This window comes from Trichomycterus rosablanca, chromosome 7, assembly GCF_030014385.1.
Source record: "Trichomycterus rosablanca isolate fTriRos1 chromosome 7, fTriRos1.hap1, whole genome shotgun sequence".
In the NCBI taxonomy this organism is placed as follows: Eukaryota; Metazoa; Chordata; class Actinopteri; order Siluriformes; family Trichomycteridae; genus Trichomycterus; species Trichomycterus rosablanca.
Window position 1 is genome coordinate 4,142,511 of NC_085994.1, and position 27,048 is coordinate 4,169,558.

General features: G+C 41.2%; 1 protein-coding gene across 5 annotated transcripts; it reads left to right on the forward strand.

The window, feature by feature from the left end:
- The first annotated feature begins 163 nt into the window (after nucleotides 1-163).
- On the forward strand, nucleotides 164-24,485 carry cdc14b (cell division cycle 14B). 5 transcript variants are annotated; one of them, XM_062998870.1, is made up of 16 exons: nucleotides 164-586; nucleotides 7,759-7,849; nucleotides 7,959-8,034; nucleotides 8,720-8,812; nucleotides 8,916-8,992; nucleotides 11,055-11,121; nucleotides 11,205-11,267; nucleotides 11,344-11,431; nucleotides 11,520-11,750; nucleotides 13,156-13,294; nucleotides 13,377-13,539; nucleotides 14,568-14,668; nucleotides 19,396-19,509; nucleotides 19,610-19,826; nucleotides 22,454-22,519; nucleotides 22,649-24,485. In XM_062998870.1, exons 1-16 carry the CDS (start codon nucleotides 451-453, stop codon nucleotides 22,661-22,663), a joined length of 1,737 nt encoding a protein of 578 aa, XP_062854940.1. In that variant the 5' UTR covers nucleotides 164-450; the 3' UTR covers nucleotides 22,664-24,485. The 5 variants fall into 5 exon arrangements, with proteins under 5 accessions (XP_062854940.1, XP_062854941.1, XP_062854943.1 ...); XM_062998872.1 differs by lacking the exon at nucleotides 164-586 and adding an exon at nucleotides 4,566-4,771; XM_062998871.1 differs by lacking the exon at nucleotides 22,454-22,519.
- The last annotated feature ends 2,563 nt before the right edge of the window (nucleotides 24,486-27,048 follow it).

Below are 27,048 nucleotides of genomic sequence, written 5' to 3' on the forward strand. Positions count from 1 at the left end.
ATCGCAGAATTTACTACAGCAGTTTCCCAGACGCGATTTTTTTAGCGTTTATTTTACTCAGTAACGGATCTTATTTAAAATGTAGCGCATTACAATTCTTAATACAAAACATACTTAAGTAAAAGTAAAATTACTGGTTGTAAAATTTACTTTAAAAAGTACAAGTACACAAAAAACTACTCAATTACAGTAACGCGAGTAAATGTAATTCGTTACTTTCCAACTCTGGTTTGTTTTGCGCTGTGTTGTGAGGCGGCGGTGAAGCGGATGGCGCAAATGACGTCACACCGAGGGGACTCAGAGAAACTTGCGCTAGACGCGTCGGTGAGAGAGACGGCCGGGGTGGGAGGAAGGAAAAGCCCCATAACACAACAACATGAGTGTGATTCAGCGCTGAGAACCACAGCACCGATAACAATGTAGATCATCTCGGGCAGTGATCGGTTCTGAATGAGCGGATATTTAATGCGGAGCGCTGAAATGAAGCGGAAGCGGCAGCGGCGAGCTGAGCGCAGGAAGAGGCTCTGTACCGGGAAGAGGGAGGAGGAGGAGGAGCCGCAGGCTGATGTTTACATCGAAATAACAGGTAAACAAGAACCGTTTGGTGGTAGATTGGTACTGGTGTGCTGGTGTGCTGGTGTAAACTGAAATTCCGAGGCCTGTTGTCGTTGTGCACGCAGTTACAGAGCTGCATATACAGCAGTGGTGTGTGCATGTAGTCTGTAAGGGAATCGGCTATGTCAACGTGTGTGTGTGTGTTATTACAGTATACATTCTGAGCAATTGAGGGTTAATGGTCTTGCTCAGGGGCCCAACAGCAGCAACCTTGCAGTGGTGGGGCTTGAACCAGTGACTTTCTGATTACTAGTCCAGTACCTTAACCTTAACTCGATTAGTTGATATACACTGATCAGCCACCTCCTTGTTTCTACACTCATTGTCCATGTTATCAGCTCCACTTATCATACTGAAGCACTTTGTAGTTCTACAATTACTGACTGTAGTCCATCTGTTTCTCTGCATGCTTTGTTAGCCCTCATTCATGCTGTTCTGCAGTGGTCAGGACCCCCACAGGACCACCACAGAGCAGGCATTATTTGTGTGGTGGGTCATTCTCGGCACTGCAGTGACACTGACATGGTGGTGGTGTGTTTGTGTGTTAGACACTCCTACCTCTCTGTTAGACACTCCTACCTGGTTGGTCCACTTTGTAGATGTAAAGTCAGAGACGATCGCTCATCTATTGCTGCTGTTTGAGTCGGTCATCTTCTAGACCTTCATCAGTGGTCACAGGACGCTGCCCACGGGGCGCTGTTGGCTGGATATATTTTTGGCTGGTGGAATATTCTCAGTCCAGCAGTGACAGTGAGGTGTTTAAAAACTCCAGCAGCGCTGCTGCGTCTGATCCACTCATACCAGCACAACACAAACTAACCTAAATAATCCACCACCTAAATAATACCTGCCCTGTGGTGGACCTGTGGGGGTCCTGACCATTGAAGAGCAGGGTGAAAGCAGGCTAAAAAAGTATGTAGAGAAACAGATAGACTACAGTCAGTAATTGTAGGACTACAAAGTGCTTCTATATAGTAAGTGAAGCCAATAAAATGGACAATGTGTGTGGTTTTAATGTTATGGCTGATCGGTGTATAGCTCAATTTGAGCAACATTCAAGACAGATGTGGTAAAACAACATACATGGTGTTGTTTGTTTGAAAACATCTGTTTATGGTTATGGAAAGCACACTCTGTGTTAGGTTTAATGTGTTGTCTTATTTAACACAGCCAATGAGATTTGAACACTATATGTTACAGCTCAAACAATGTGTCAGTGTGTTTGTTTTTGACTTGAAACTTAACTTTACATGTACAGTTTTCTTTATATTATCTCTAATTTGTTCAGTTACTCAAATGAATTAAGTAATGGTCTCTTGCATACGCATATAGTTACTTGGATGCAGAATGTACAGTGAGTGATTACTTAAAAGCACTGCTCAATATTTTATTGTTCATACTATTACAAATGTGGTGTAATGGACTGAATAATACAATGACACAGGATTCTGATTTACAGTTAAGTGTATCACAACAATGGGGTGGAAACCCATCTTAGAAACACAAATACAGGCTGGCTTGTTTACATTCATCCTTTTAAGTCATGTAAAGGACACGCCCACGAGGGTCCTTCACTTTACTCTAATCTTGACTGCTCACAGATTACACCATGGCTGAAACTTGGGTGGAACGGTGTCTGATGGCGCACTGACACTAACCCACTTTCATTTCTCGTGCATGCAACAGGAACTGGATATGTATGTTATTGTGAGTAATTTTGTCTGTAACCAGATGGTATTTGGGAGGTGGCTCAGCAGTTCAATGACACAAACATGGACATGGTAGTGTAGGTTGTACTGGTATGAGTGTATCAGGTCTCACAGTGCAGCTGGGATTTTTAAACAGTTCTCTGGGAGGAGAACAGCATCCTGTGATCACAAAGTAATAAGATACTAGAGGAACACAGTGTGCAAAAAATACTTAAAATAAAAGGCCCTTTGTACTTTTGCCCGTAACTCTGGCAAATGTCAATCAATTATTTCACAAGCAGTGGCGTTCGTGACCTAGTGTCTGTGTCCATGCGAAAGAGGGGGCATTTTAAACATTTGCAATTCCAAAACAGATAATAATTTTAATGACACATAATGATATTTTAATAACAATTAAAATGTTATTGTTCACAGTTAAAGGTGTGATGTATTGTTGTATTGAAAATATCACTGTGAAAATTGAAAATGATCATTTCACAAGGTAACATGCTTAAGATGTGGTGGTGATAATCACTTTGTTTGCAAATTTAATTCTGAACATTATTTGCCACAGTTATGGGTGGCTCGGTGGCTAGCACTGTCGCCTCACGCCAAGAAGGTTTGATCCCCAGGTGGGTCGCGTCGGGTCCTTTCTGTGCAGAGTTTGCATGTTCTCCCTGTGTCTGTGTGGGTTTTTTTCTGGGAGCTCCGGTTTCCTCCTACAGTCCAAAGACGTGCAAGTGAGGTGAATTGGAGATACAAAATCCCAGCTTTTCAATAGGCGCAAGGCACACAGTAACACCCTGGACGGGGCGCCAGTCCATCGCAGGGCAGACACACACGCACATTCACCTATAGGGCAATTCAGTGTCTCCATTTAACTTGACTGCATGTTTTTGGACTGTGGGAGGAAACCGGAGCTCACGGAGGAAACCCACGCAGACACGGGGAGAACATGCAAACTCCACACAGAAAGGACCTGGACCGCCCCACCTGGGGATCGAACCCAGGACCTTCTTGCTGAGACAGTGCTACCCACTGAGCCACCGTGCCACCCGGTGATAATCACTTTGTTTGCAAATTTAATTCCTAACATTAAACATTTGCCATGGATAAGAGCAAAGGTACAGAGGTCTTTCTTGACTCACAGTGTGTATATACTGAATATAAACACACACACACACACACACACACACACAAGCACAAAATCAGTGGACTGTTTATTATTGTACAAGGTATAATAATAATGTGGTGGACAAGATAATAATCTTTTTGTTTGCAAATGTATTTTAGAACATTAAACATTTGCCACGTTTACGGGCAAAGGTACAGAGGTCGGTTTTTTACTCACCTTGTATATACAGTATACTGAATATAAACACACACACACACACACACACACACACACACACTCACACACACTCCACTCCACTCAACTCAAAAGAGGGTGGCACGGTGGCTAAGTGGGTTGCACTGTCGCCTCACAGCAAGAAGGTCCTGGGTTCGATCCCCAGGTGGGGCGGTCCGGGTCCTTTCTGTGTGGAGTTTGCATGTTCTCCCCGTGTCTGCGTGGGTTTCCTCGCACAGTCCAAAGACATGCAAGTGAGGTGAATTGGAGACACTAAATTGTCCATGACGAATGTGTTCGATATAACCTTGTGAACTGATGAATCTGGTGTAACGAGTAACTACCGTTTTCTGTCATGAATGTAACCGAAGTGTAAAACATGACGTTTAAATCCTAATAAACAAACAAACAACTCAAAAGAAGCTTTATTGGCATGACAAATAAGGGCATTCGTATTGGCAGAGCTCAGTTACAGAGAAAAATAAATATAACAGTAAGAAATAACAATTATACAAAATAGTTACAAGTATAGAAAATAAAATAGAATAAAATAATAATAAAAACAGTGCAAATTACAATAAAAATGGTGACATTTACATTACACACACACACACTGGCACAAAATCATTGGCCTGTGGAGCAAAGCTTTCTATTGGCTGATAAAAGCTTCTCGTCTAGGAACGGTTGGGCTGTGTTCCAATCAGAGTCGCTCCTGCCCTGTTTGCTGAACTTTAAATCTTGGAGGGCGGGGCTTAGATGATTGACGCGTCCGTTGAGGCGTCTCAGCCAATCGCGTTCGAGCTTTAACAGACCGTAGTCATTCAGGAGAGCAGTGAGAGGCCGGGCGAAATTTAAATGCTGTTTAGCAGGAGGAGTGTGTGTGTGTGTGTGTGTGTGAGTGTGTGTGAGGTTTTTTTGAGTGTTAACGAGCTCATTTCAACATGCGACAGGTCAAGGTTTAATAAACCACACGAAAGCAGCACGAATTCAGACATTATTGACAGATATCAGCCTTGTCTGTGGTGAATTAAGTGTATAGCAAAGCTTTTTAAAAGTAAACAAAGAATCAGCATGTCTAAAGAAAACGAGTATCCTCCAAACAGCATCGAATTCATCAAAGGTGAGTCAAAACATCACGATTAATGGATTTAAAGTGCTTTTCTGGGCTGTTTCATTGTTCGCCCGGTACTTTGTCCTCTGCCCAGCAGCCACATCCGGGACTTTCGTTCAAATCTCCTGCAGTCACACGTTGGTTTCATTTTTACAACCTGGGAGTCTTAGGGCATCGATCATAAAGCCTTCTGTTTGTTCGTTTAAACTAATCTAATATACGCGTGTGTTTGCAGTGGTATACATATAGTAAGCTCACAGTGTTACGTACGCCAGTGTTTTATGCTGGGAATGGTGATGTACGGAACACTGTGACTGTGGCTTATTGTCTCGTTTTGAATGTTTGGATTAAATGAACATTTCAGCAATCACTGAACCTTCATGCATCTTTGTATTTAGGTTGTGAATAGATTAATCCAACTGTACAGTACATTCACTTATACACAGTGTCGCAAATAATGCATTCAATAATGCATTACTCATGGGTTGGTCATTTGCACCAGCTTGGGGGTGGGGGGGTATTAACATTATGCAAAGTTAGTGAGTGGAGCATTTGGGGGGGTTGAGCATATCATATTTGAGCATATATTGCCCCCCATATACAGTTGTATCCTATTGGGTAAGGTACTGGAATAAATCAAATCAAGGTTTATTATATGGTAATCGAAAGGTCGCTGGTTCAAGCCCCACCACTGCCAAGTTGCTGCTGTTGGCCCTTGAGCAAGACCCTCAATTGCTTAGACAATATGCTGTCAAAAGTACTGTAAGTCGTTTTGAAAAAAAGCAGCTTGGGGGGGGGTTAACATTATGCAAAGTTAGTGAGTGGAGCATTTGGGGGGGGGGGTTGAGCATATCATATTTGCTTATTTGAGCATATATTGCCCCCCCCCCCCCCCCCCCCCCATATACAGTTGTATCCTAGTGGTTAAGGTACTGGAATAGTAATCGAAAGGTCGCTGGTTCAAGCCCCACCGCTGCCAAGTTGCTGCAGTTGGGCCCTTGAGCGAGACCCATGACCCTCAATTGCTCGGGCAATATGCTGTGAAAGCTTTGGAAAAAAAGCGTCTGCTAAATGCCGAAAATGTGAATGTTGTAGCCTAGTGGTTAAGGTACTGGAATAGTAAACGAAACGTCGCTGGTTCAAGCCCCACCGCTGCCCAGTTGCTGTGCTGCTGTTGGGCCCTTGAGCAACGTCCAAGACCCTCAATTGCTCGTGCAATATGCTGTGAAAGTACTCTAAGTCGCATTGAAAATAAGCATCTGCTAAATGCCGAAAATGTGAATGTTGTAGCCTAGTGGTTAAGGTGCTGGAGTAGTAATCAAAAGGTCGCTGGTTCAAGTCTCACTACTGCCAGGTTGCCACTGTTGGGCCCCTTAGCCAGGCCCTGAATTCTCAATTGCTTAGATAATATACTGTCACAGTATTGTAAGTCGCTTTGGATAAAAACGGCAGCTAAATGCCAAAAATGTAAATTTTGTAGCCTAGTGGTTAAGGTACTGGAATAGTAATCGAAAGGTCGCTGGTTCAATCCCCACCACTGCCAAGTTGCCGCTGTTGGGCCCTTGAGCGAGACCCTCAATTGCTTAGACAATATGCTGTGAGAGTACTGTAAGTCGCTTTGGAAAAAGTGAATGTAAATATGCATGTTACAGAACAAATCATGTTCGGTCACCCTTTCCTTCTACATGGTGCTGCTTCAAGTTTGTGTCCTCCGGTCTGGAACATTCTGGAGATAATGTTATTAAGAGAGTATTGAAGTCAAAAGCGATTAAAATCTTTAAAAGGTTGGCATACTTTAAAACCCTTAATGACTGTAGATAACGTGGTGGTGTAAAGTAATAAAATGGATATGTTGATTAAAGGTGGGTTGTAACACTGACCTGATTTTAACAGCTTACTTATTATATAGTTATATTGTTTTTTGGAAGATCAAAATGTTTCCTCTGGTCTAAACTTGAACATTTCAGGTCAGAAAAGTTAATAATGCTCAGTGAATATTTTACAGTGTTGTGCCAAAGAAGCAGTTTTGACTGGTTACTATATAACGATGCAGAACAATACTGTTGGAACCCTTAAACATGTTTCATTTGGACTCATTTATAACTGCAACTACACAACATTGCCAATGTAAAATGTGTTGGTTTTAACAGTGGTGTCCTTACACAGCTGTGTTTGTGGGGTTAGAATTTTTGTTATAAAGTCAACAGTCTGGCACACTGATGTATGAACCATCGGTATACACGGCAAATTATTTTGTCTTTGTTTACTAATAAATAATAAAGAACTCATCAGGGTCCTACTATAGACTTGTATCCAGCATCGTGACCTTGCCGTAAAGTATAATGAAAATTGACCAATTATTAAAAACGTAATAATCAAAAAATGCAGAATGCATTTAACTTCATGGCACTGATGTAAATATCACTAAGATTGGCTACTGTATAGAAAACGTAAAGAATAACGACCCAGTGTAAAACATGTAAGACTATATAACACATGTACGTATTGTGTAAATCATGGGTATTGGGGCATCTGTAGTTTGCTGTGCCATCTACCGTACAGTTTTCATCAGGATTTAATACTAATTTTATTGGGTACTCTGCCGTGTGGTCATACTGATAGACTGCAAAACACTAAACTCAGAAAGACTGAGGTTTTTTAATGAAAACGAGACACGAAATCTACAGCACCAGGGAAAATAATTAATTTTTAACATATTTAAATCTAAAACATCTTTTATAATTCGTTTTAAATGACACAAAGTGAAGAAGCAGCTTGAGTATCGCCGTATAAATGACCCCAGTGTGTCGGTACGGCGCTAAAACTGATCAATCAACTCTGCCGTGTGGTAAATATAAAGTAAAAAACACAGCAGGATGTTTTTATTTATTTTTGTTGACCAGATCAACTGTATGTAACATTGATGTCCAGTATTCTTCATTATAAATCTAATATGTTTCCTTATATGATTTATACCGCGTTATTGTATTTTGCAGATCAACTGTATTTTGCCATCCTAAATCAGAAAATCAGAAGCACACCTGAGAGACACTGTTTTTGCATAGATGACGAACTTGCATATGAAAAGTAAGTTCAGTAATCTTAGTCTGCAGTGAAATGACTATTTGCAGTGTAAAACATTTTTAATTGCTAATGCTTGTGCAATACAAAATACTTCTGCTCTCTCACCACACAGCTTTTATGCAGACTTTGGTCCCCTCAACCTGGCTATGTTTTATCGCTTCTGCTGCAAGCTCACCAAGAAGCTTAAGGTAATTCAGATTTATCATGTTGTAAAGAAATGCCTTCCTGTTTACAATCTATTAATCAAGTCATTTTGTAAAATGCGATAAAACAAGATTCTGTGATTTGTTAATTCTCATGAACCTTAATTTAACTGTAAGTGTAAGGAACATCTTTAATATAATATAAAATAAATAATTTTACTGACCAGATTATTGCACTTTGTAAATGTAAACAATATTTAATGCATGTAACACACAAATAGTTACAAGTAATTATTAAATATTCAAATTACAGTGTTTTAGAATATTTTGCAATAAGCAGGTGGATTGGTAACAGGTGAGGGAATCACGATTGGCTATAAAGAACAACATACACCGATCAGCCATAACATTAAAACCACCTCATGGTTTCTACACACTGTCCATTTTATCACCTCCACTTACCATATAGAAGCACTTTGTAGTTCTACAATTACTGACTGTAGTCCATCTGTTTCTCTTCATGCTTTGTTAGCCCCCTTTCATGCTGTTCTTCAATGGTCAGGACCCCCCACAGAGCAGGTATTATTTAGGTGGTGGATCATTCTCAGCACTGCTGGAGTTTTTAAACACCTCACTGTCACTGCTGGACTGAGAATAGTGAGAATAGTGGATCAGACACAGCAGCGCTGCTGGAGTTTTTAAATAGTTTATTTTGTATTTTCTTCCACAGTGTCTTTCACATGCCAAGAAGAAAATTGTCTTTTACACGTGTGGGGACAAAAAGAAGCAATCAAACGCTGCTTATTTAATAGGATCTTATGCTGTGAGTATTAAATTATTGAAAACCTGTTGATTCACTGCTCATTTGTTGAATTAAAATTAGTTTACAAGAAGTAACAGGAATGATTTGCTTTTGTTCCTTCAAGGTGATGCATCTTCAGAAAACCCCTGAAGAAGCGTATAGTCTACTAGTGTCTAGAAAACCCACTTATCTATCATTCAGGTAATTGTTGTGTATACCTATAGGTGAATCTGCATTCATGCAAATTAAGTTAATTAGTCTGGTATTATCGTCACTTTTGGTAAATAGACCACTGAAGTCGTGCGTCATTCTGTAGTCCTCGTTATGCCCATATTTGGAGACCCGGGTCTAACTCAGATTTCCTATGGCAAAAATGAACGGGGTTTTCAAAAAATCGACTCTAACGCATCCTGTGCTAAATAAACATGTTCAGAACGCTGTACGTTTCGTCCTGTGTAAATTTTTCTCCTGTACATCACCGGATCCTCTGAATTACGAGGTCGTTAAAGGGTCGTAATACTAATAACGCTACACGAAAGCTAACGCTACTGCGCATTAATTAGACGTCACTGAACTACACCGATCAAATCAACGGAACGAGCGGCTCGCTTTTGGTGAGTACAACCGAAGGCGTAACACCCGACCGTCCTCGCTTTCTACTTTAATGTAGCTAGCTACTAAAAATATCAACCAAAACTTGTGAATATCACGGCACTGTTACCCCGGTGAATCGCGCTGCTTCGTGCGGTTATTTAAGAGGCTTATAAAAGAAAACAAAAAGAAAACATTAGCAGGCTTCAAGTTTAGTGATGTCAATTCAGTGCGCAGTAGCATTAGCTTACATGTAGCACTATTCATATTTTGACTCTTTAACGACTTCATAAGTCAGAGGATCCAGTGATAATAGACAGAAGAATCTCCATAAAACAAAACCTAACAGCTCTGGAACATTTTTTATGACTACAGGATGCGAGAGAGGCAATTTGCGAAATCTCCATTCATTTTTCCCATTCAAAATTTCTCTTAGACCCGGGTTACCAAACATGGGCATAACAACATGGCGTGGCCTACAAAATGACGACACGACTTCAGTGGTCTACGGGAACGAATCATTAAACTCCCCAATATACAATCTGATCAGACCTTCCAGGTTCACTCATGTTGGTAAGGACTTTAGGTCGATTTGTCAGACACTAGCCATGAATTGAACAATAGGGAGGACCAAAACCACCCAGGGCTGGGGGCGACAGGGGGTTCCTGCAATTCTAAAACATTCCCTTCATCAACAAACTATAGGAACGTTGTCTGTTTCTTAGATTATGCAAAGATAGCGGGTGGAATATGTTTACGTATCATTCTTACACCAGTATATTGGGGAGGGGGGCATTTTGAACAAATCTGAATATTGGTCTCCTTTAGTGTATTTTGTGATTACCACCATGTGTATTTCTACTCTAGTGAAACAGGAAGTTATGGGTGACATTTAGAGTCAATACTAGGAACTGGGCGGCACGGTGGCTAAGTGGGGTAGCACTGTCGCCTCACAGCAAGAAGGTCCTGGGTTCGATCCCCAGATGGGGCGGTCCGGGTCCTTTCTGTGTGGAGTTTGCATGTTCTCCCCGTGTCTGTGTGGGTTTCCTCCGGGTGCTCCGGTTTCCTCCCACAGTGCTGCCACAGTCTCATGCAGTCCAAAAGACCGGAGCCTCCCCAACAAATGCAGTCTGCTTTGGCCCTTCTTGTACTTAACCCTGTCTGCTTCAGGGGCGCCGTACGATGGCTGACCCTGCGCTCTGACCCCAGCTTCCAAACAAGCTGGGATATGCGAAGAAAGAATTTCATTGTACTGTACACAAGTGTATATGTATATATGACATAAAGTATATCTATCTACCTATCTACCTACCTACAAGGCCTGTGTATTATCCGACAAGTTTGGCTGGTAGGCAAACTGTTCCGGATCCATCACTGGTCACAAGATATAAACTTGTGAACTGGTGAATCTTGTGTAATGAGTAACTACCGTTCATGTCATGAACGTAACCAAAGTGTAAAACATGACGTTAAAATCCTAATAAACAAACAAACAATACTAGGCACTAGATGCTTTTGTTGAATGTTATTATAATTTCTGAAAGGTGTTTCAATTTATCTAAAAAATACCTTTTTAAATATTTAAATAACTAAAAGGTATTTGAATGACAGCCTTTACCAAGGGTGCCAATAGATTTCGGTAAACTCATAATTTTCCTGTTTTCATTTACAGAGATGCTTCATATGGAACTTGCATGTACAATCTGAACATCCTTGATTGTTTACGTGCTGTGCACAAGGTAAATTACAGCCCATAAATGTACACTTGCATTTCTCATGTATACCTTGTAATGTGATTAATTTATTGATTATTTCTGCTAAGGCTTTAAAGTTTGGCTGGTTGGATTTCTCCAACTTTGATGTGGAAGAATATGAGCATTACGAGGTAGATTTTCAGACTCTTTCCATCCTAAAAAATTTTTCCTCAAGGTGCATGTCAGTGAATCAGATTTGTTTCACAGAGAGCTGAGAATGGAGATTTCAACTGGATTATTCCTGGAAAGTTTTTGGCATTCAGTGGCCCACACCCCAAAAGCAAAATTGAGAACGGTAAATAAAGAACGTAATACTGAGTTTGGTAGATATTCTACAGACGTATAAAATAATAATTTACTGGTGCACTTGCTTATTTCTCTAGGTTATCCACTCCACGCTCCTGAGGCCTACTTCTCATATTTCAAAAAACACAACATCACCACGATTGTCCGCCTCAACAAAAAGATGTACGATGCCAAGCGGTTCACAGATATGGGTTTTGACCACTGCGACCTCTTCTTCGTTGATGGGAGCACGCCCAATGATACCATCGTTAACAAGTTCATAACCATCTGTGAGAACGCCAGTGGTGCCATAGCTGTTCACTGTAAAGGTGAAATGCACACATTTATCTGATTCTAATGGAGTTTTGCATTGTTTTGAATTATACTCATTTTCATAACGTAAAGCTTGTAGGCAAATAATACTTCAAAGCCATAATTGCATCCTTCGATTCCAAACTAGCAGATATGTGTAAAATGCAAATGGTAAATAAATAGTAGAGATGCACGAGTACCGATTCTGGTGTCGGGTATTTGCCCGATACCGCGCTCATTAACTCGTACTCGTACTCGCAAACGAGGCTCCGATACTAAACATCCGATACGGTGAGCCTAGTGCACGTCGCTGCGTTATTCCTGGTTCACACTACACGATTTTTGCCCTGATTTTCGCTCGGCGGCCGGTCGGCGCTAGATTTGCCGGCTCGGGAGCGACTCGGCGTTCGCTCGGCGATCAAAACTCGGCACTCGATCGCTATGTGTGAACTATCCAAAACTCGATCCGACCGGCTCGCCGAGCGCTCGAGTTTTCTAGCGCGTCAGATATCTGATCTGAGACGTGCGACTGGGAACGAGTGACACGTCGAACAGCCAATGAGAACGCAGGATACGGCGTGAGGGGAAACGCAGGAGAGGAGTGTAAACAGGTGGGACAGGGGGATGATATAGTTTATATCAGAATACATCAGCACACACACACACGGTTTACAGTATTTCTGACCTGATCGTTCGTTCTCTACAAAACGTAACAACAAAACACCGACATTGCAAAAATATTTATTAACCTCCAACTCACTACAGAACAATCCATGCTGTTCGTGTTGCCAAATCCACTCAGATTCATTTATTTTTCCTCCTTGATTTCATCACGTCAGCGCACAAACACTTCGATCACTCGCTACTTGTTGACGTGCATTTTTGGACGTGGTATCATTAAACTTCTCGTTACTTCTCACGTGTGTTTTTCTTAAAAAAAAAAAAAACAACGTATTCTAAATAGGTATTGGTATCGGTATCGGCAAGTACAAAAATACATGTACTTGTACTCGTACTCGGTTGGGAAAAAATGGTATCGATGCATCCCTAATAAATAGTGTCCAGTGTCTAGTCAGTGTTATATAATGTTTACCTAGTGTAACTTATAAAATGAGCAAAAAACACAAATATTACCCATATTAACGGTGAACTGAACTTGTGTTTTGCCTAGTATAGAGCAAAGATGAGTGTACACGGCTGTTACACGGCTGTTAGTTTTACCATTTCTAGTTGATTTGTCAAAGTTCATGCTGTAGGACAATATCATACCTGTATTCTCTTTCAAACAGTTATGATGCATAAAATGTGAAAAGAATTGTACAAGTTTTGCCCAGCTTTAGTTTACATGGTTGTGGTAATTATCTGTTCATCATGATACACAAGAAAAGTCTATTGAAAAAACATTTTCTGTGTGTGTTTTAGCTGGGCTTGGTCGCACCGGTACGCTGATAGGCTGCTACCTGATGAAGCACTTTAAACTGACTGCTGCCGAGGCAATCGCCTGGATCAGAATCTGCCGACCCGGATCGGTGATCGGACCTCAGCAGAGTTTTATTGTGGAGTAAGTAATGCGTCATGATTACAGACATTATGTCAAACAATCTGAACAAGTGTTTGTAAATTCTTACGAATTCGTCCTACAGTAAACAGTCAAACCTATGGGCGGAGGGTGAGCTGTACCGGCAGAAGCAGAGCGAGCAGGAAAACGGCTCAAACAAAGCGGCCGTCACGGGAATACTGTCGGGTGTGGACGACATCACAATCAACGGGACCAACAAGAAAAATGCAGCAAGAAAAAAAGGAATGGTGGGTAATCGTTTACAATTTTAGATTATACAGATGATACATATCATTCAGATTATACACCGATCAGCCATAACATTAAAACCACCTCCTTGTTTCTACACTCACTGTCCATTTTATCAGCTCCACTTACCATATAGGAGCACTTTGTAGTTCTACAATTACTGACTGTAGTCCATCTGTTTCTCTTCATGCTTTGTTACCCCCCTTTCATGCTGTTCTTCAATGGTCAGGACCACCACAGGACCACCACAGAGCAGGTATTATTTAGGTGGTGGATCATTCTCAGCACTGCAGTGACACTGACATGGTGGTGGTGTGTTAGTGTGTGTTATGCTGGTATGAGTGGATCAGACACAGCAGCGCTGCTGGAGTTTTTAAACACCTCACTGTCACTGCTGGACTGAGAATAGTCCATCAGCCAAAAAATATCCAGCCAACAGCGCCCCGTGGGCAGCATCCTGTGACCACTGATGAAGGTCTAGAAGATGACCGACTCAAACAGCAGCAATAGATGAGCGATCGTCTCTGACTTTACATCTACAAGGTGGACCAACTAGGTAGGAGTGTCTAATAGAGTGGACAGTGAGTGGACACGGTATTTAAAACTCCAGCAGCGCTGCTGTGTCTGATCCACTCATACCAGCACAGTGTCACTGCAGTGCTGAGAATGATCCACCATCTAAATAATACCTGCTCTGTGGGGGTCCTGACCATTGAAGAACAGCAAGAAAGGAGGCTAACAAAGCATGTAGAGAAACAGATGGACTACAGACAGTAATTGTAGAACTACAAAGTGCTTCTATATGGTAAGTGGAGCTGATAAAATGGACAGTGAGTGTAGAAACAAGGAGGTGGTTTTAATGTTATGGCTGATCGGTGTATAAAGGAGTTTATGTATTTGTTAGCTACTGTGTAACTGAAACAGTTGAGCAATAATTAGGACAGGTGTCCACATTTCTTCTATAGTGAATGAGCACTTTATTTTGCTGCTTGTCCATGAATTTATTCATTTATCAAACTTTTTTCAGTATAATGATGAGGAAGAGGAGTCCAGTGGCTTTACCCAAGGGGACAAACTAAGAGCATTAAAGAGTAAACGCCAGTCCAGAGTTTCTACTGGCTCTTTATCGTAAGTACCTTCATCACATCTCGCAGTGACTTTCCTCTCTACAACCGTAATGAGCAGTTTGGCATCTTAGAATGCGTATCATATTGAACCTTAAGGCAGACAGGATCAAACTGGATTGATTAATCTTTATTTTTTGACGTTGATAAATCTACAGTATTGATATGATGCCAGCATGCCACCATGGCAACATTCTTTAAGGATCTTGGGCCAACACCTTACAGAATTCATGGCACGAACAACTAACACTGCTGTATGCATATTTTAATGTTTTGCTGCAGGCATCTAACCAGAGCGGTAGAGAGAACAGAGCGGCGACACTCCCATAGGGAACCGTTGGAAAGGGGGCGGGACATTTTTTCTGCACAGCTTCCGGGTTGTGGAGCTCTGTATAGTTCCAAACATCCCATAGAGCCCCATTCATTTCCACTACTTATCAAACATTTTTAGCTGTATGTTGCTTTGTTTTAAAAAAATTATGAATTTAATGTCATTAATATACTTAATACTGTTATTGTTTAGCATTTGCTCAGCACTAAATGTTACATGTTTATCTTAATTAATAGGTATAACCGAATTTAGCTGAGTCAGTTCAGCTTAATTAATGACACACGAGTCTTTTCACCTAAAATGAGTTGATTAATCAAGAGTCTTGTTACAGAAATGATCATAAAACATTAGAACCACAATAAATCATTATACTTTTACTTTCATACTTAAGTACATTTGAAGGTAAATTTAGTTTAGTACTTTAGTGGAGGTAAAGAGTATTTTTACTTTTACTACTACTTTTACTGGAGTAATATGTTACCTTGGATATCTCTACTTTAACTCAACTACATGGTTTGTGTACCTTGTCCACCACTTACATTAGACAAAATGAACTTGTGCATATTCATAATGAATTCATTCATGTATTACATGTAGGAATCAATTATTAATCACTCATGAAATAAGAGATGAATGAAGCTATTACATGTACCTGCACTATAATGTTAAAGGTACGGTAATGTGTTTATGAATCTGTTCATTCAGTGCAGGTAAACCTTATGAATCCAGCACATGACTTAAAGTTTAGCCAAAATGATTATTATTATGAATCCTCAGGAAAGTGAAGGGAGATTAGTTTATGCAAAAAAACAAAACAAAAAAACTTTAATCTCTGTACTGTATATTGTCTCTACTACTTAATGATATCGCATTATGTAATGTATGCTAATATAATGTACTGTGTGTTAACAAGAACGACCTATTAACAAGTCATTATAAACATCAATCTTCCACTTTATATACCAAACTGACATTGAAGCAGATGCAGTAAATGTAAAGGCAGTTTAAAATACCCAGAAATTGTACAAATGTTTATTATTTGCCGTTTAATATTTCATTCACTGCTGCCTGTCCCATATGAGAACATGACAGCGCCGGGTTTGTTTGGAACTATTGAGGGTTACATGAACCGCGAGATCGAGGAGTGTCGCAACTCTCTCTATCTACGGCTCTGCATCTACCCTAATACTGTCTGACCTGCATGATGCAATGTGTTTCGAGGCTATGCTTAATGTACACATTCTGTTGCTTGTTGGCTGCCATTAACGTGTTGAATGCATGACTGTAGGCTACCTAAGGCTGCTTAAAACGGCCCACATATTTCCCTCTGCTTCAGTATAAATCACCTCAGTTCTACCATCTGATATTAATGCTACCAATTTGGGCAAAAATCGTCAAGTTAGTCTTCACGCAGTGTAACTAATAACTATACAATTGCATTTCATCGTTGCAGTTGTTACAAATAATGTTCATGCTTGACCTAGGCTGGGGTAGAGGGAAACGGTCATTTGCCTAGAAGTCTTTTGTCTCTTCTTCCTTCTTATTGTGTTGTGTTTAAACTGTCCCTCCCCCATGTCTAGATGGCTGGTAGCTTCTTCACTTTGTAGCCTTGTCCTGTGGTGCCTGTTATTTGGCTTCCCCTCTTCTGCCCTGCATTACTGTGTAGGCAGGTCAGGATTGTAAGTGAGCTCTCGCCTGAACCACTTACCCCCTCTCTGGACTTAAAATGCTGTAAGTGTGTTCGTGTCTCTCCATTCTCAATAACCCTCTTGTTTCTTTTCTGTTTCCCCCCTGAACACAATGACAGATTTTATTTCAGCAACATTTCTGTTGAGTTTGAGTGTATATTGTTTTATTTTATTCCTAGACACAGTTTTATATCATGACAACACTAGTAAACAGTATTCATTGTGGAGATCTGATAGACCCATAGTGTATCTGGGCACACCAAATAAGGAACTTGCTGGCCTGCTGGCCACTTCCTAAGTAGAGAGGATTCTGACTGACATCAGCTATTGAGTCAGTCTAGTCAAAAAGTGATTGTGCCATCATCTGTCCCCGCCTACTGCCGCAGTTTAAGCTTACCGAGCAAGTTATGGCTAACATCTAACAGCTAACATCTCCCTCTGTGTACTGTTAAACTGTCACTGACCAACCCAAAATTTGCAAATAAATGACATTTATACATCTTCATAAAATATTTTGAGAATTACGTGCATTGGAAAATAACGGCTCACTGGCCGCTCAGGTGGCGCAGCGGTAAAAACACACGCCGCAACCAGACCGGGATCTCGAATACATCTTGCCGGCTGAAGGCTGAGCGGCCACGCGAACAACGATCGACCGGTTGTTTGACCAGGTGGGCGGGACCGAGCCGGATATGGGTCTCTCTCTGTCGGACTGGTGCGATTACGACCTCTGCCTGCTGATTACAGGCGCCTGCACAGAGATGGGGAAGGAGTGCTCTCAGGGTGCGTCTCTCCGTACACAGCGCTAGGTGGCACAACACTCGTCAACGTGTGGGTGATGAGATGCATGCGGCTTGCTGCCCACGTGTCGGAGGGGGCGTGGGTTAGCTCCGATCTCCTCGGTCAGAGCAGGGATCGGCGTTGGCAGAGAGGACGCGCGATGCAATTGAGCAATTGGACGCGCTAAAGGGGGAGAAAACTGCTTACTTGGAAACCCAACCATAAAGTTGCAACCTAATGTTTCCGGAGACAATATGGAATTAGGCTGACTTAAGTCTTAAGTCACTGTTCTCTTTATTTAGGCTGAAATACCTCAACTAGCTTATTTTCCTCTTTGCTTGGTCATGTAGTAAATTCTTCTATTGCAAACACATGCTTTTCTTGCCTCTCTATATCTGCAGCCTCGATCTTGATGATGTTTTCCCTTAGTATTTGTGGACAACCAGATTTCACCTGTGAAACCCCTACACACCAGGGTGTTTGTTGACACACAGAGGCTTGTGGTTGGCGCATGCTGTCCAATTGCCAAGCCCTCTTTTCGTTCTGGTACTTTCCTCCCCTGTACTTGGAACATAGTCTCGTATTCAGGCTTGCAGAGGAGCATCAGAAATACATTACTCCTTCGTTTCCCTTAGCTGGTCTCGGCCCTTTTAGCATTTGCGTACTGCTTTCCTTGTGTATTGAACCACCACCTGCTGCAATTTAGAGGAAAAATAAAATTCATATCAGGTCAAATGCTCACTGATGTAGATCAGTGGTCGCCAACCTTTTTTGCACCACGGGCCGGTTTCATATAAGATATGATTTCACGGGCCATTGGCGAGGAGCATAACAATACGCCTCACCAATGGTGGAAAATCAGTGGGAACCCTGCGTTTGTGGGCTTAATTTTTTGGTATCATGTGACTGATAAAGGTACGTAAAGGTAGAAAATAAAAAATTTCTGTGCGACCTGGTAATAAATGACCCACGGACCGGTGCATGGTTGAGGACCACTGATGTAGATCATTTGCGTAAAAATTTTGGACACTCCAGATCTACACCTATCAGCCATAACATTAAAACCACCTCCTCGTTTCTACACTCACTGTCCTTTTTATCAGCTCCACTTACCATATAGAAGCACTTTGTAGTTCTACAATTACTGACTGTAGTCCATCTGTTTCTCTGCATACTTTTTTAACCTGCTTTCATGCTGTTCTTCAATGGTCTGGACCCCCACAGGACCACCACAGAGAAGGTATTATCTGGGTGGTGGGTCATTCTCAGCGCTGCAGTGACACTGACATGGTGGTGGTGTGTTAGTGTGTGTTGTGCTGGTATGAGTGGATCAGACACAGCAGCACTGATGGAGTTTTTAAATACCGTGTCCACTCACTGTCCACTCTAGTAGACACACCTACCTAGTCGATCCACCTTGTAGATGTAAAGTCAGAGACGATCGCTCATCTATTGCTGCTGTTTGAGTCGGTCATCTTCTAGACCTTCATCAGCGGTCACAGGACGCTGCTCATGGGGCGCTGTTGTCTGGATATTTTTGTGAGTGGACTATTCTCAGTCCAGCAGAGACAGTGAGGTGTCTGATCCACTCATACCAGCACAACACACACTAACACACCACCACCATGTCAGTGTCACTGCAGTGCTGAGAATGATCCACCACCTAAATAATACCTGCTCTGTGGTGGTCCTGTGGGGGTCCTGACCATTGAAGAACAGCATGAAAGGAGGATAACAAAGCATGCAGAGAAACAAATGGACTACAGTCAGTAATTGTAGAACTACAAAGTGCTTATATATGGTAAGTGGAGCTGATAAAATGGACAGTGAGTGTAGAAACAAGGAGGTGGTTTTAATGTTATGGCTGATCGGTGTATATTAAACCCGACTGTATGTGGCTAAATTAAGTGTGAATTGTTTGTGTTTATGCAGGATCATTCTTTCAAGTACTCAAAGCTGCAAATCTGTAGATACCACAGATTCCTCTGATGATGTGGACGACAGGAAAAGAAGCAGATCCACCCTTGGCACAAACCGAAGCAGCAGGTTGGTATTCGTTCAGTCACAGCTTTTAACGGTTATATTTACATGTTAAAACAAGCTAACTCGACGGTCTATAATGAATTCATTGCTTTCCTTTTGACAGCCCGTTATTACATGCCAGACTCGCCCGTTCGTTAGGAAACGTATCCGTATTGGCCAGTGAACAGAAGCATGAGTTGTGTGAAGTTAATCCAGGCCCCATGGCTACAGCTATCATGAGCAAGCGGTCAAACATTAAACGAATCAAATCAACCAGCAGTGAGCCACTTGGTCTCTGCTCAACCAAGCCGTATGGCCACAGCATGAGTCTTCTAAACGTAGTAAGTTATTAGCAGATAAACATCACAAAACGAGCTCTGCTTTACTTGACTTTCAGCATGACTTGCAGGCTGCGGCTTCTCTCGACTCTTGGCTTATCACTTTTCTCTCTGTTTAGTGTGATTTTGCACTCCTAGAAATGTGTAAAACTGCCCGTAGGCTGCTGCTTAAAACCTCCAAAAGTAGGGTGACCAAAGCAGTTTACTGTACATGTGAACGAAAGCCCGTCGACCACATTGTGGCTTAAAATTGTTCCGCCTGTGCCGCTCGGGCTGCGCAGCGGTAAAAACACACGCCGCAACCGGAGCTGGATCTCGAGTGCGTCGTATCGAATCCAGCTCTGCCTTACCGACGATTGAACGACGATTGGCCTGTTGTTCAGATGGGCGGGACTAAGGTCGGAAGTGGGTCTTTCTCTGTCAGAATGGTGCGGTTACGACCTCTGCTGGCTGATTAGAGGCGTATACACAGAGATGAGGAAGGAGTGCACTTAGGGTGTGAACACTCGTCAACGTGTGGGTGGACAGATGCATACGGCTTGCTGCCCACGTGTCGGAGGGGGAGTGGGTTAGCTTCGATCTCCTCGGTCAGGGCAGGGATCGGCAGAGGCAGAGAGGATGCGTGATGCAAATTGGGCAATTGGACGCGCTAAAGAGGGAGAAAATGCATTAAAAATGCTTTTATTGGCTACCAGTTGTGTCAAAACGATTGCATAAACATCTGGAAATACCAGTTGACACCACAGCTGACCTATCAAGATCTGTGAAAAAGGTTCTCTGGGGTCTCCGTCAGGTACGTATATTGGACAGAATTGCCTATAGGCTGCATTCAAAGTCACTAAATGGTATGGCACTGGTGAGATTGGACAGTCCATTAAGAGACAAAGTAACTTCTGCTTTAGATTGCTTATAAGCAGACTCAAACATAATAGAGTTCATGCCATAAAATGACACAAATATGTGTTAAACATGGTGTTCAAATCCAAACAAACAAACTTTAGTTTGCTTCAGCTACCTCACATTCACAATTATTTCTCCTTGTTTAAGTAAAACGCACTCCTTAAATCGTTTTTGTAATATTTAAAATGACAATCCTAAATCTCTGGAAATAATACATTCCTTATAGGTTTGGTTATATTTATTTGACAGAGTATAAATAGGAGTATGGGCAGTTTGGAATACAGCCATGGGTTACATGCATTCTCCCTCATGTTCTGTTTGTGGTCCCTGAGACCCCAGAGCTTTTAACAGCTCACAAAATATCCTAAACCCTTTTCAATCAGCTTGGGCGGCACGGTGGCTCAGTGGGTAGCACTGTCACCCCACAGCAAGAAGGTCCTGGGTTGGATCCAAAGTGTGGAGTTTGCATGTTCTCCCCGTGTCTGTGTGGGTTTCCTCCCACAGTTCAAAGACGTGCAAGTGAGGTGAATTGGAGACACTAAATTGTCCACGACTGTGTTCGATATAACCTTGAGAAGTGATGAATCTTGTGTAATGAGTAACTACAACAAACAAACAAACAAACTTTTCAATCAGCTTGATACTTCATGAGTATTTTCCTAATTTTATGAAAACTGCAAATAAACAAAATTTTTATATTGATATTGTGCTGCAAGTACCCCATAATTTATACACCCCTGTTTAATGTATACACCTCTAAAATACATGATTAAATAAAATAGTCTGTTGTTGAGGGTACAGCTGACTCTCTAATACACCCTTTAGAAAATCTCCCACCTTTACCTCTCTATGGGACCTCAAAGAGAGCAAGACAGTGAAGTCGGTGTCAACAGAACACGGGGTTTGTTCGAAAACCTAGTGATCTCTCTACATAGACAGCATTTCACGTCATCCTGTGCGCGCTCCCGAAAAGGAGGCTGTTCGAAATCCTAGATGCCTTAAAATGCTTTCTTGATGGCGAAGGCAATCCCAGCATTCAGTGCGGCATGACTGTTCTCACAAAAAAATAACAAATATGCCGGACGATGCAAAGCAAAGAAAGAACGGATTTATTTTCAATATAAGTGTAAAGGTGCACAAGTGTCATTTATTTGCAAGTTCTCGCTCGTCAGGGACAGTTGAACTGTCTTCGGTACACAGGGGGAGATGTTAGTTGACATGCTAGCACGTTGTGCCACCTCATCCCATTGGTTTGAATGGCATTGATGCTAACTGTGTTAGCTTAGTGAGCGAAAACCGATGTAGTCGCTGTCTAAGCAGTGCGTTCGAATAACCTGCCTTGTAAGTCAATGACTTATTAGAATCCTCTCTACTTAGGCAGCTGCCTGTTTAGACAGTAAGACAGCAAGACTCAAGCTCACTAGGTCTTCGAACACACCCACAGAGTTAAGCAGCATATACTTTTAGCACTACATGCAGTAATTGGCAATTCACACAACATTAATTTAACATTAAATCCGCTGAGACATAAACATACAAGCTTAAAAATGACTAAAATAATCAGTGATCAAATATTAAGTAATATTCACATCAGATCTTGTTGAGGGTAGCATGAAGATGATGTTAGTGCACTGGAATGCACAACGTCCTTGCATTAAATTTCAACCATTTTAACCAGCATGTACGTCTGCCTGTCTCTCTTTTTTTTTTACCCTGTCTGCATGTAACAGAAGAGCCGTGTGCAGAAGAAAGAAATCGAAAAGCACTTTGCAATCAATGCGCTTTACAAGACTATGGTATTTCATCTTTCTCTTTCTCTCACTTGTGTTGTTGGCTTTCTTCTGCCTTGTCAGCCTTTTAATCGTGCACATTTTAGTACATACAGAGATTGTTCTGCTTGATCATATATTTCTCTGTCCTTGCAGTCATGCCATCCCTAAAGCCAGAACACCTCTACTGCGATAGATGGAGGGTTTGTGTAGACTGACCGAGGGAGTAACTTTACAAAGTCTGCATTGTTATCATTATTATTGTTGTTATTCCAGTGATTTAGTTCAATATACCACTAACATAAATACCTGTGTCGGTAACGTTTGTCTGCTTACCAAGAAAAGCCAGGATCAAGTGAGCTCGAGTGCCAGAATTACATCTTTATTCTGTTAAACAAGGAGTCTAAGATTTGTATTATGTATCTTGTCATTGTTATCATTTTTGCTATAATTTGCTAATCTGTGAACTGATTCGGAGACTAATGTGAATCTGCTTTTGTTCAGCTGTGAGCTGTATATGAGGAATATTTGTGGATTGAAATTACTTGTACATTTTTACCTGTAAATACTGTGTATAACTTCTTTTTTTTATTTTAAGCTGTTCTGTCTAAACTTATTTCCTGAACGCATTTAAATCATGTGCTGAACATTATTTGGAAATAGAAAAAAAATATTTTATCTTGTGTTCTTACTAATGAAAATCCTAATGTACTGTTAATTGTGTTTTTTATGATGCTACCCATAATGGTCTGTTTTTCATCATGCTAATATTGGTACTATAAAAATAACTTGACTTATTTTTTGAAAATGTGCTGTTTTCTTTTCATCTGATCAGTGTTCAGATCATTGAAATGCCACTCTGCTTTCAGTCTAAAAGTTGTGCTGACAGTGTTGTGCTTTACGAGTGTATTTACTACGTATCTTTGTTCCATCTCCTATATTTTTATAGTAGAAACAGACCAGGCAAGTCTCTCATTAAACTGTATTTCTTCATCGTTTTCATGAATTATTGAAGATCGAGACCAAAATGTCTGAAATAACTTCAGTCCTTAACAAGATTTGTAAACAGTTTTATCTGATTAACATTAAAACCACCTCCTTGTTTCTACACTCACTGTCCATTTTATCAGCTCCACTTACCATATAGAAGCACTTTGTAGTTCTACAATTACTGACTGTAGTCCATCTGTTTATCGACTTACTGTTTTTAACCAGCTTTCACCCTGTTCTTCAATGTTCAGGACCACCACAGAGCAGGTATTATTTAGGTGGTGGATCATTCTCAGCACTGCAGTGACACTGACATGGTGGTGGTGTGTTAGTGTGTGTTGTGCTGGTATGAGTGGATCAGACACAGCAGTGCTGCTGGAGTTTTAAAATGCCATGTCCACTCACTGTCCACTCTATTAGACACTCCTACCTAGTTGGTCCACCTTGTAGATGTAAAGTCAGAGACGGTCGCTCATCTATTGCTGCTGTTTGAGTCGTCATCTTCTAGACCAGGGGTGTCAAACTCACGGCCCGCGGGCCAGATCCGGCCCGCGAGAGGTTTAACGACTGTATGATTGTTGTGATGGTTCGAGTCGTTACAGAGACGCGCTTATAATTTAATGCGCTCCTCAATAATAAATAAATGCAAATAATTATATTGCAATATAATACCCAAGCATTGTCTGTAAGTAGTGGCGTTTATATTCTCAGTTGTTAGTAAATGTTTAGTGAGTATATCACAGCGTTTTAGTTACAAATTTACCGTAATTAAATACTGTTGTTACGTTACTATAGCAATTAGTAACTTTACACACAATTTTAACTCCTTATTTTACGTTTGGTTAAATCTCATATTGTACCAGATGTAACACTTGACTACAGCTGTGTGCTTTTTACTGTATTAGGTTCTTTATTGTTTTTATTGTTTGTATTTTTACTTCATTTTGATGCACACAGTGTATCACACAGCTGGAAAGCAAATAAACCGACTGTATTCTGAAGAGAGCTGTCTGTCTGTCTGTCTGTCTAGCTGAGCAAGGGGTATAAACTATTAGTGAGGGCAGAATGATTGTCTTAAAAATACACTGTAAAATCCTAAATAAACTGCATCTTTCAAAATGCAGGCTGATTTTGTGACCTGCAAAGTGACACAGCCCGCCAGTAGATGATGTTACACATATTTACACATGATCCTAAAATGTACAAAAAGATAATTAAGAAAATTAAGCATGAGGAGGAAATTTAATGAAAGTGAAAACAAGTTTGTGCTTCAGGAAGAGAAACCGGTGCGTCTCTTGTGTTATGAGGCCGTGTCTGTGGTAAAGGAGGACAATATAAATGCAGAATTCAGCCTCCAAGAAAAACAGCAATGTGACTGCAATCACAGCAGGATACGTTACAATCGGCTTTTTGAGGGCCACCATAATGCTGATGTGGCCCTCGGTGAAAATGAGTTTGACACCCCTGTTCTAGACCTTCATCAGTGGTCACAGGACGCTGCCCACGGGGCGCTGTTGGCTGAATATTTTTGGTTGCTGGACTATTCTCAGGCCAGCAGTGACTGAGGTGTTTAAAAATTCAATCATAATTGCTGTGTCTGATCCACTCATACCAGCACAACACACACTAACACACCACCACCATGTCAGTGTCACTGCAGTGCTGAGAATGATCCACCACCTAAATAATACCTGCTCTGTGGTGGTCCTGTGGGGGTCCTGACCATTGAAGAACAGCATGAAAGGGGGCTAACAAAGCATGCAGAGAAACAGATGGACTACATTCAGTAATTGTAGAACTACAAAGTGCTTCTATATGGTAAGTGGAGCTGATAAAATGGACAGTGAGTGTAGAAACAAGGAGGTGGTTTTAATGTTATGGCTGAGCAGTGTACATACAGTCTTTAATGTTTTAATATGTCTTATAGCACTTAGAGTACTATCATTTTACTATATTCTATATTTATTCTCCAAAGAAAGTCTGTTGTTGACAGGTTTGCATCTGTGAGCATACTTCAGTTATCTGTATGTTTTAATTAACGTACAGATAACTGAAGGCCAGTGATAGCTCAGTGGTTAAGGTTCTGGGCTAGTAAGCAGAAGGTTGCCGGTTCAAGCCCCGCCACCACCAAGTTGCCACTGCTGGGTCCCTGAGCAAGTCTCTTAACCCTCAAATATACATCATGTAAGTCGCTTTGGATAAAAGCGTCTGCTAAATGCTGAAAATGTAAATGTGTAAGCACAAGGGTGCTTAGGTGGCGTAGCAGTATAATGCACTAGTCCACCGACGTCGTCTGAGGTTTAGGTCACGTGTCAAACTTAATTCGTCCCGCCACGTCATTTTAGCTCGCCTGCGAGAGCTTTAAAGATGTATGATCGTCTTAAAATACACTGTAAAATCATACATAAACTGCATCTCCCACAATGCATACCAATTTTGTGACCCACAAAGTGATTGCATCCCACCACTAGATGGCAGTGTTTCCACATCATTGTTTAACTGAGGCGGTTTCCAACAAGCGATGCTGAGAAATATTTACAAATAATCCTAAAATGTACAAGAAGAGAAAATTGAAGCAGAATGAAGAGAATTTAATAAAATATGGGAAAGTGAAAACAAGTTTGTGCTTCAAAAATCGGCCGCGTCTGTATAAATGTAGATATACGTTATAAATATACAGTATAAATTTGGCATTTTGACACCAAACAGAATTTAGCCTCCAAGAAAAACAACAAATTGTCCAAGACTTAAAAGGTGACTGCAATCACAGCAGGATACGTTACAATCGGCCCTTTGAGGACCACCGTAATGCTGACGTGGCCCTCTGTTAAAATGAGTTTGACACCCCTGGTTTAGGTCTTAGTGTTTTAATCAATGCTCAGTAGAGAAGGCCAGGTGAAACCCTACCTGCCTCCCACTGCAGCAGTGACTCCTACTGCCCGGACGAGGTGCCTGCAATGAGCTCTCAATGTATACAGGGAACTGTAGTCTCTGTAAACAAAAAAAGTACGCCATCTGTCGGTGAATTAAAAAACATGGTTAGTGTCAGAGGTGGTGGGTTATAGAATGGGATATTACTTAAACTGAAAAAGGTGCTTTTACTGCAGTATTTGTAGAAGAGCTACTTAACTGCACCACCAAGGTCACTTTGCAGGTTATGTTTAAGAGGGGACAGTTGTGGCCTAGTGGTTAAGGTACTGGACTAGTAATCCAAAGGTTGCTGGTTCAAGCCCCACCACTGCCAGGTCACAACTGTTGGGCTCTTGAGCAAGGCCTTCAATTGCTTAGACAATATACTGTCTCTGTACTGTAAGTCGCTTTGGAATAGGTGAGTCGCTAAATACACAACTCACCTAGACTTGATGAAAATGTTCCCACTTCAGTAAAAGTAACACACCTTCATAAATATTTATAAAGCTGCAATAGTTTATTTCACAAACAGACAGTAAATGAACAATTGATCATAACAGAAACATTAAAATGTAATGTGTGTGTGTACATACACACATTATGATAACTAGATTACCGTTTTCGTGATCAGATTATGATGAATCTCTTAAGTTTAC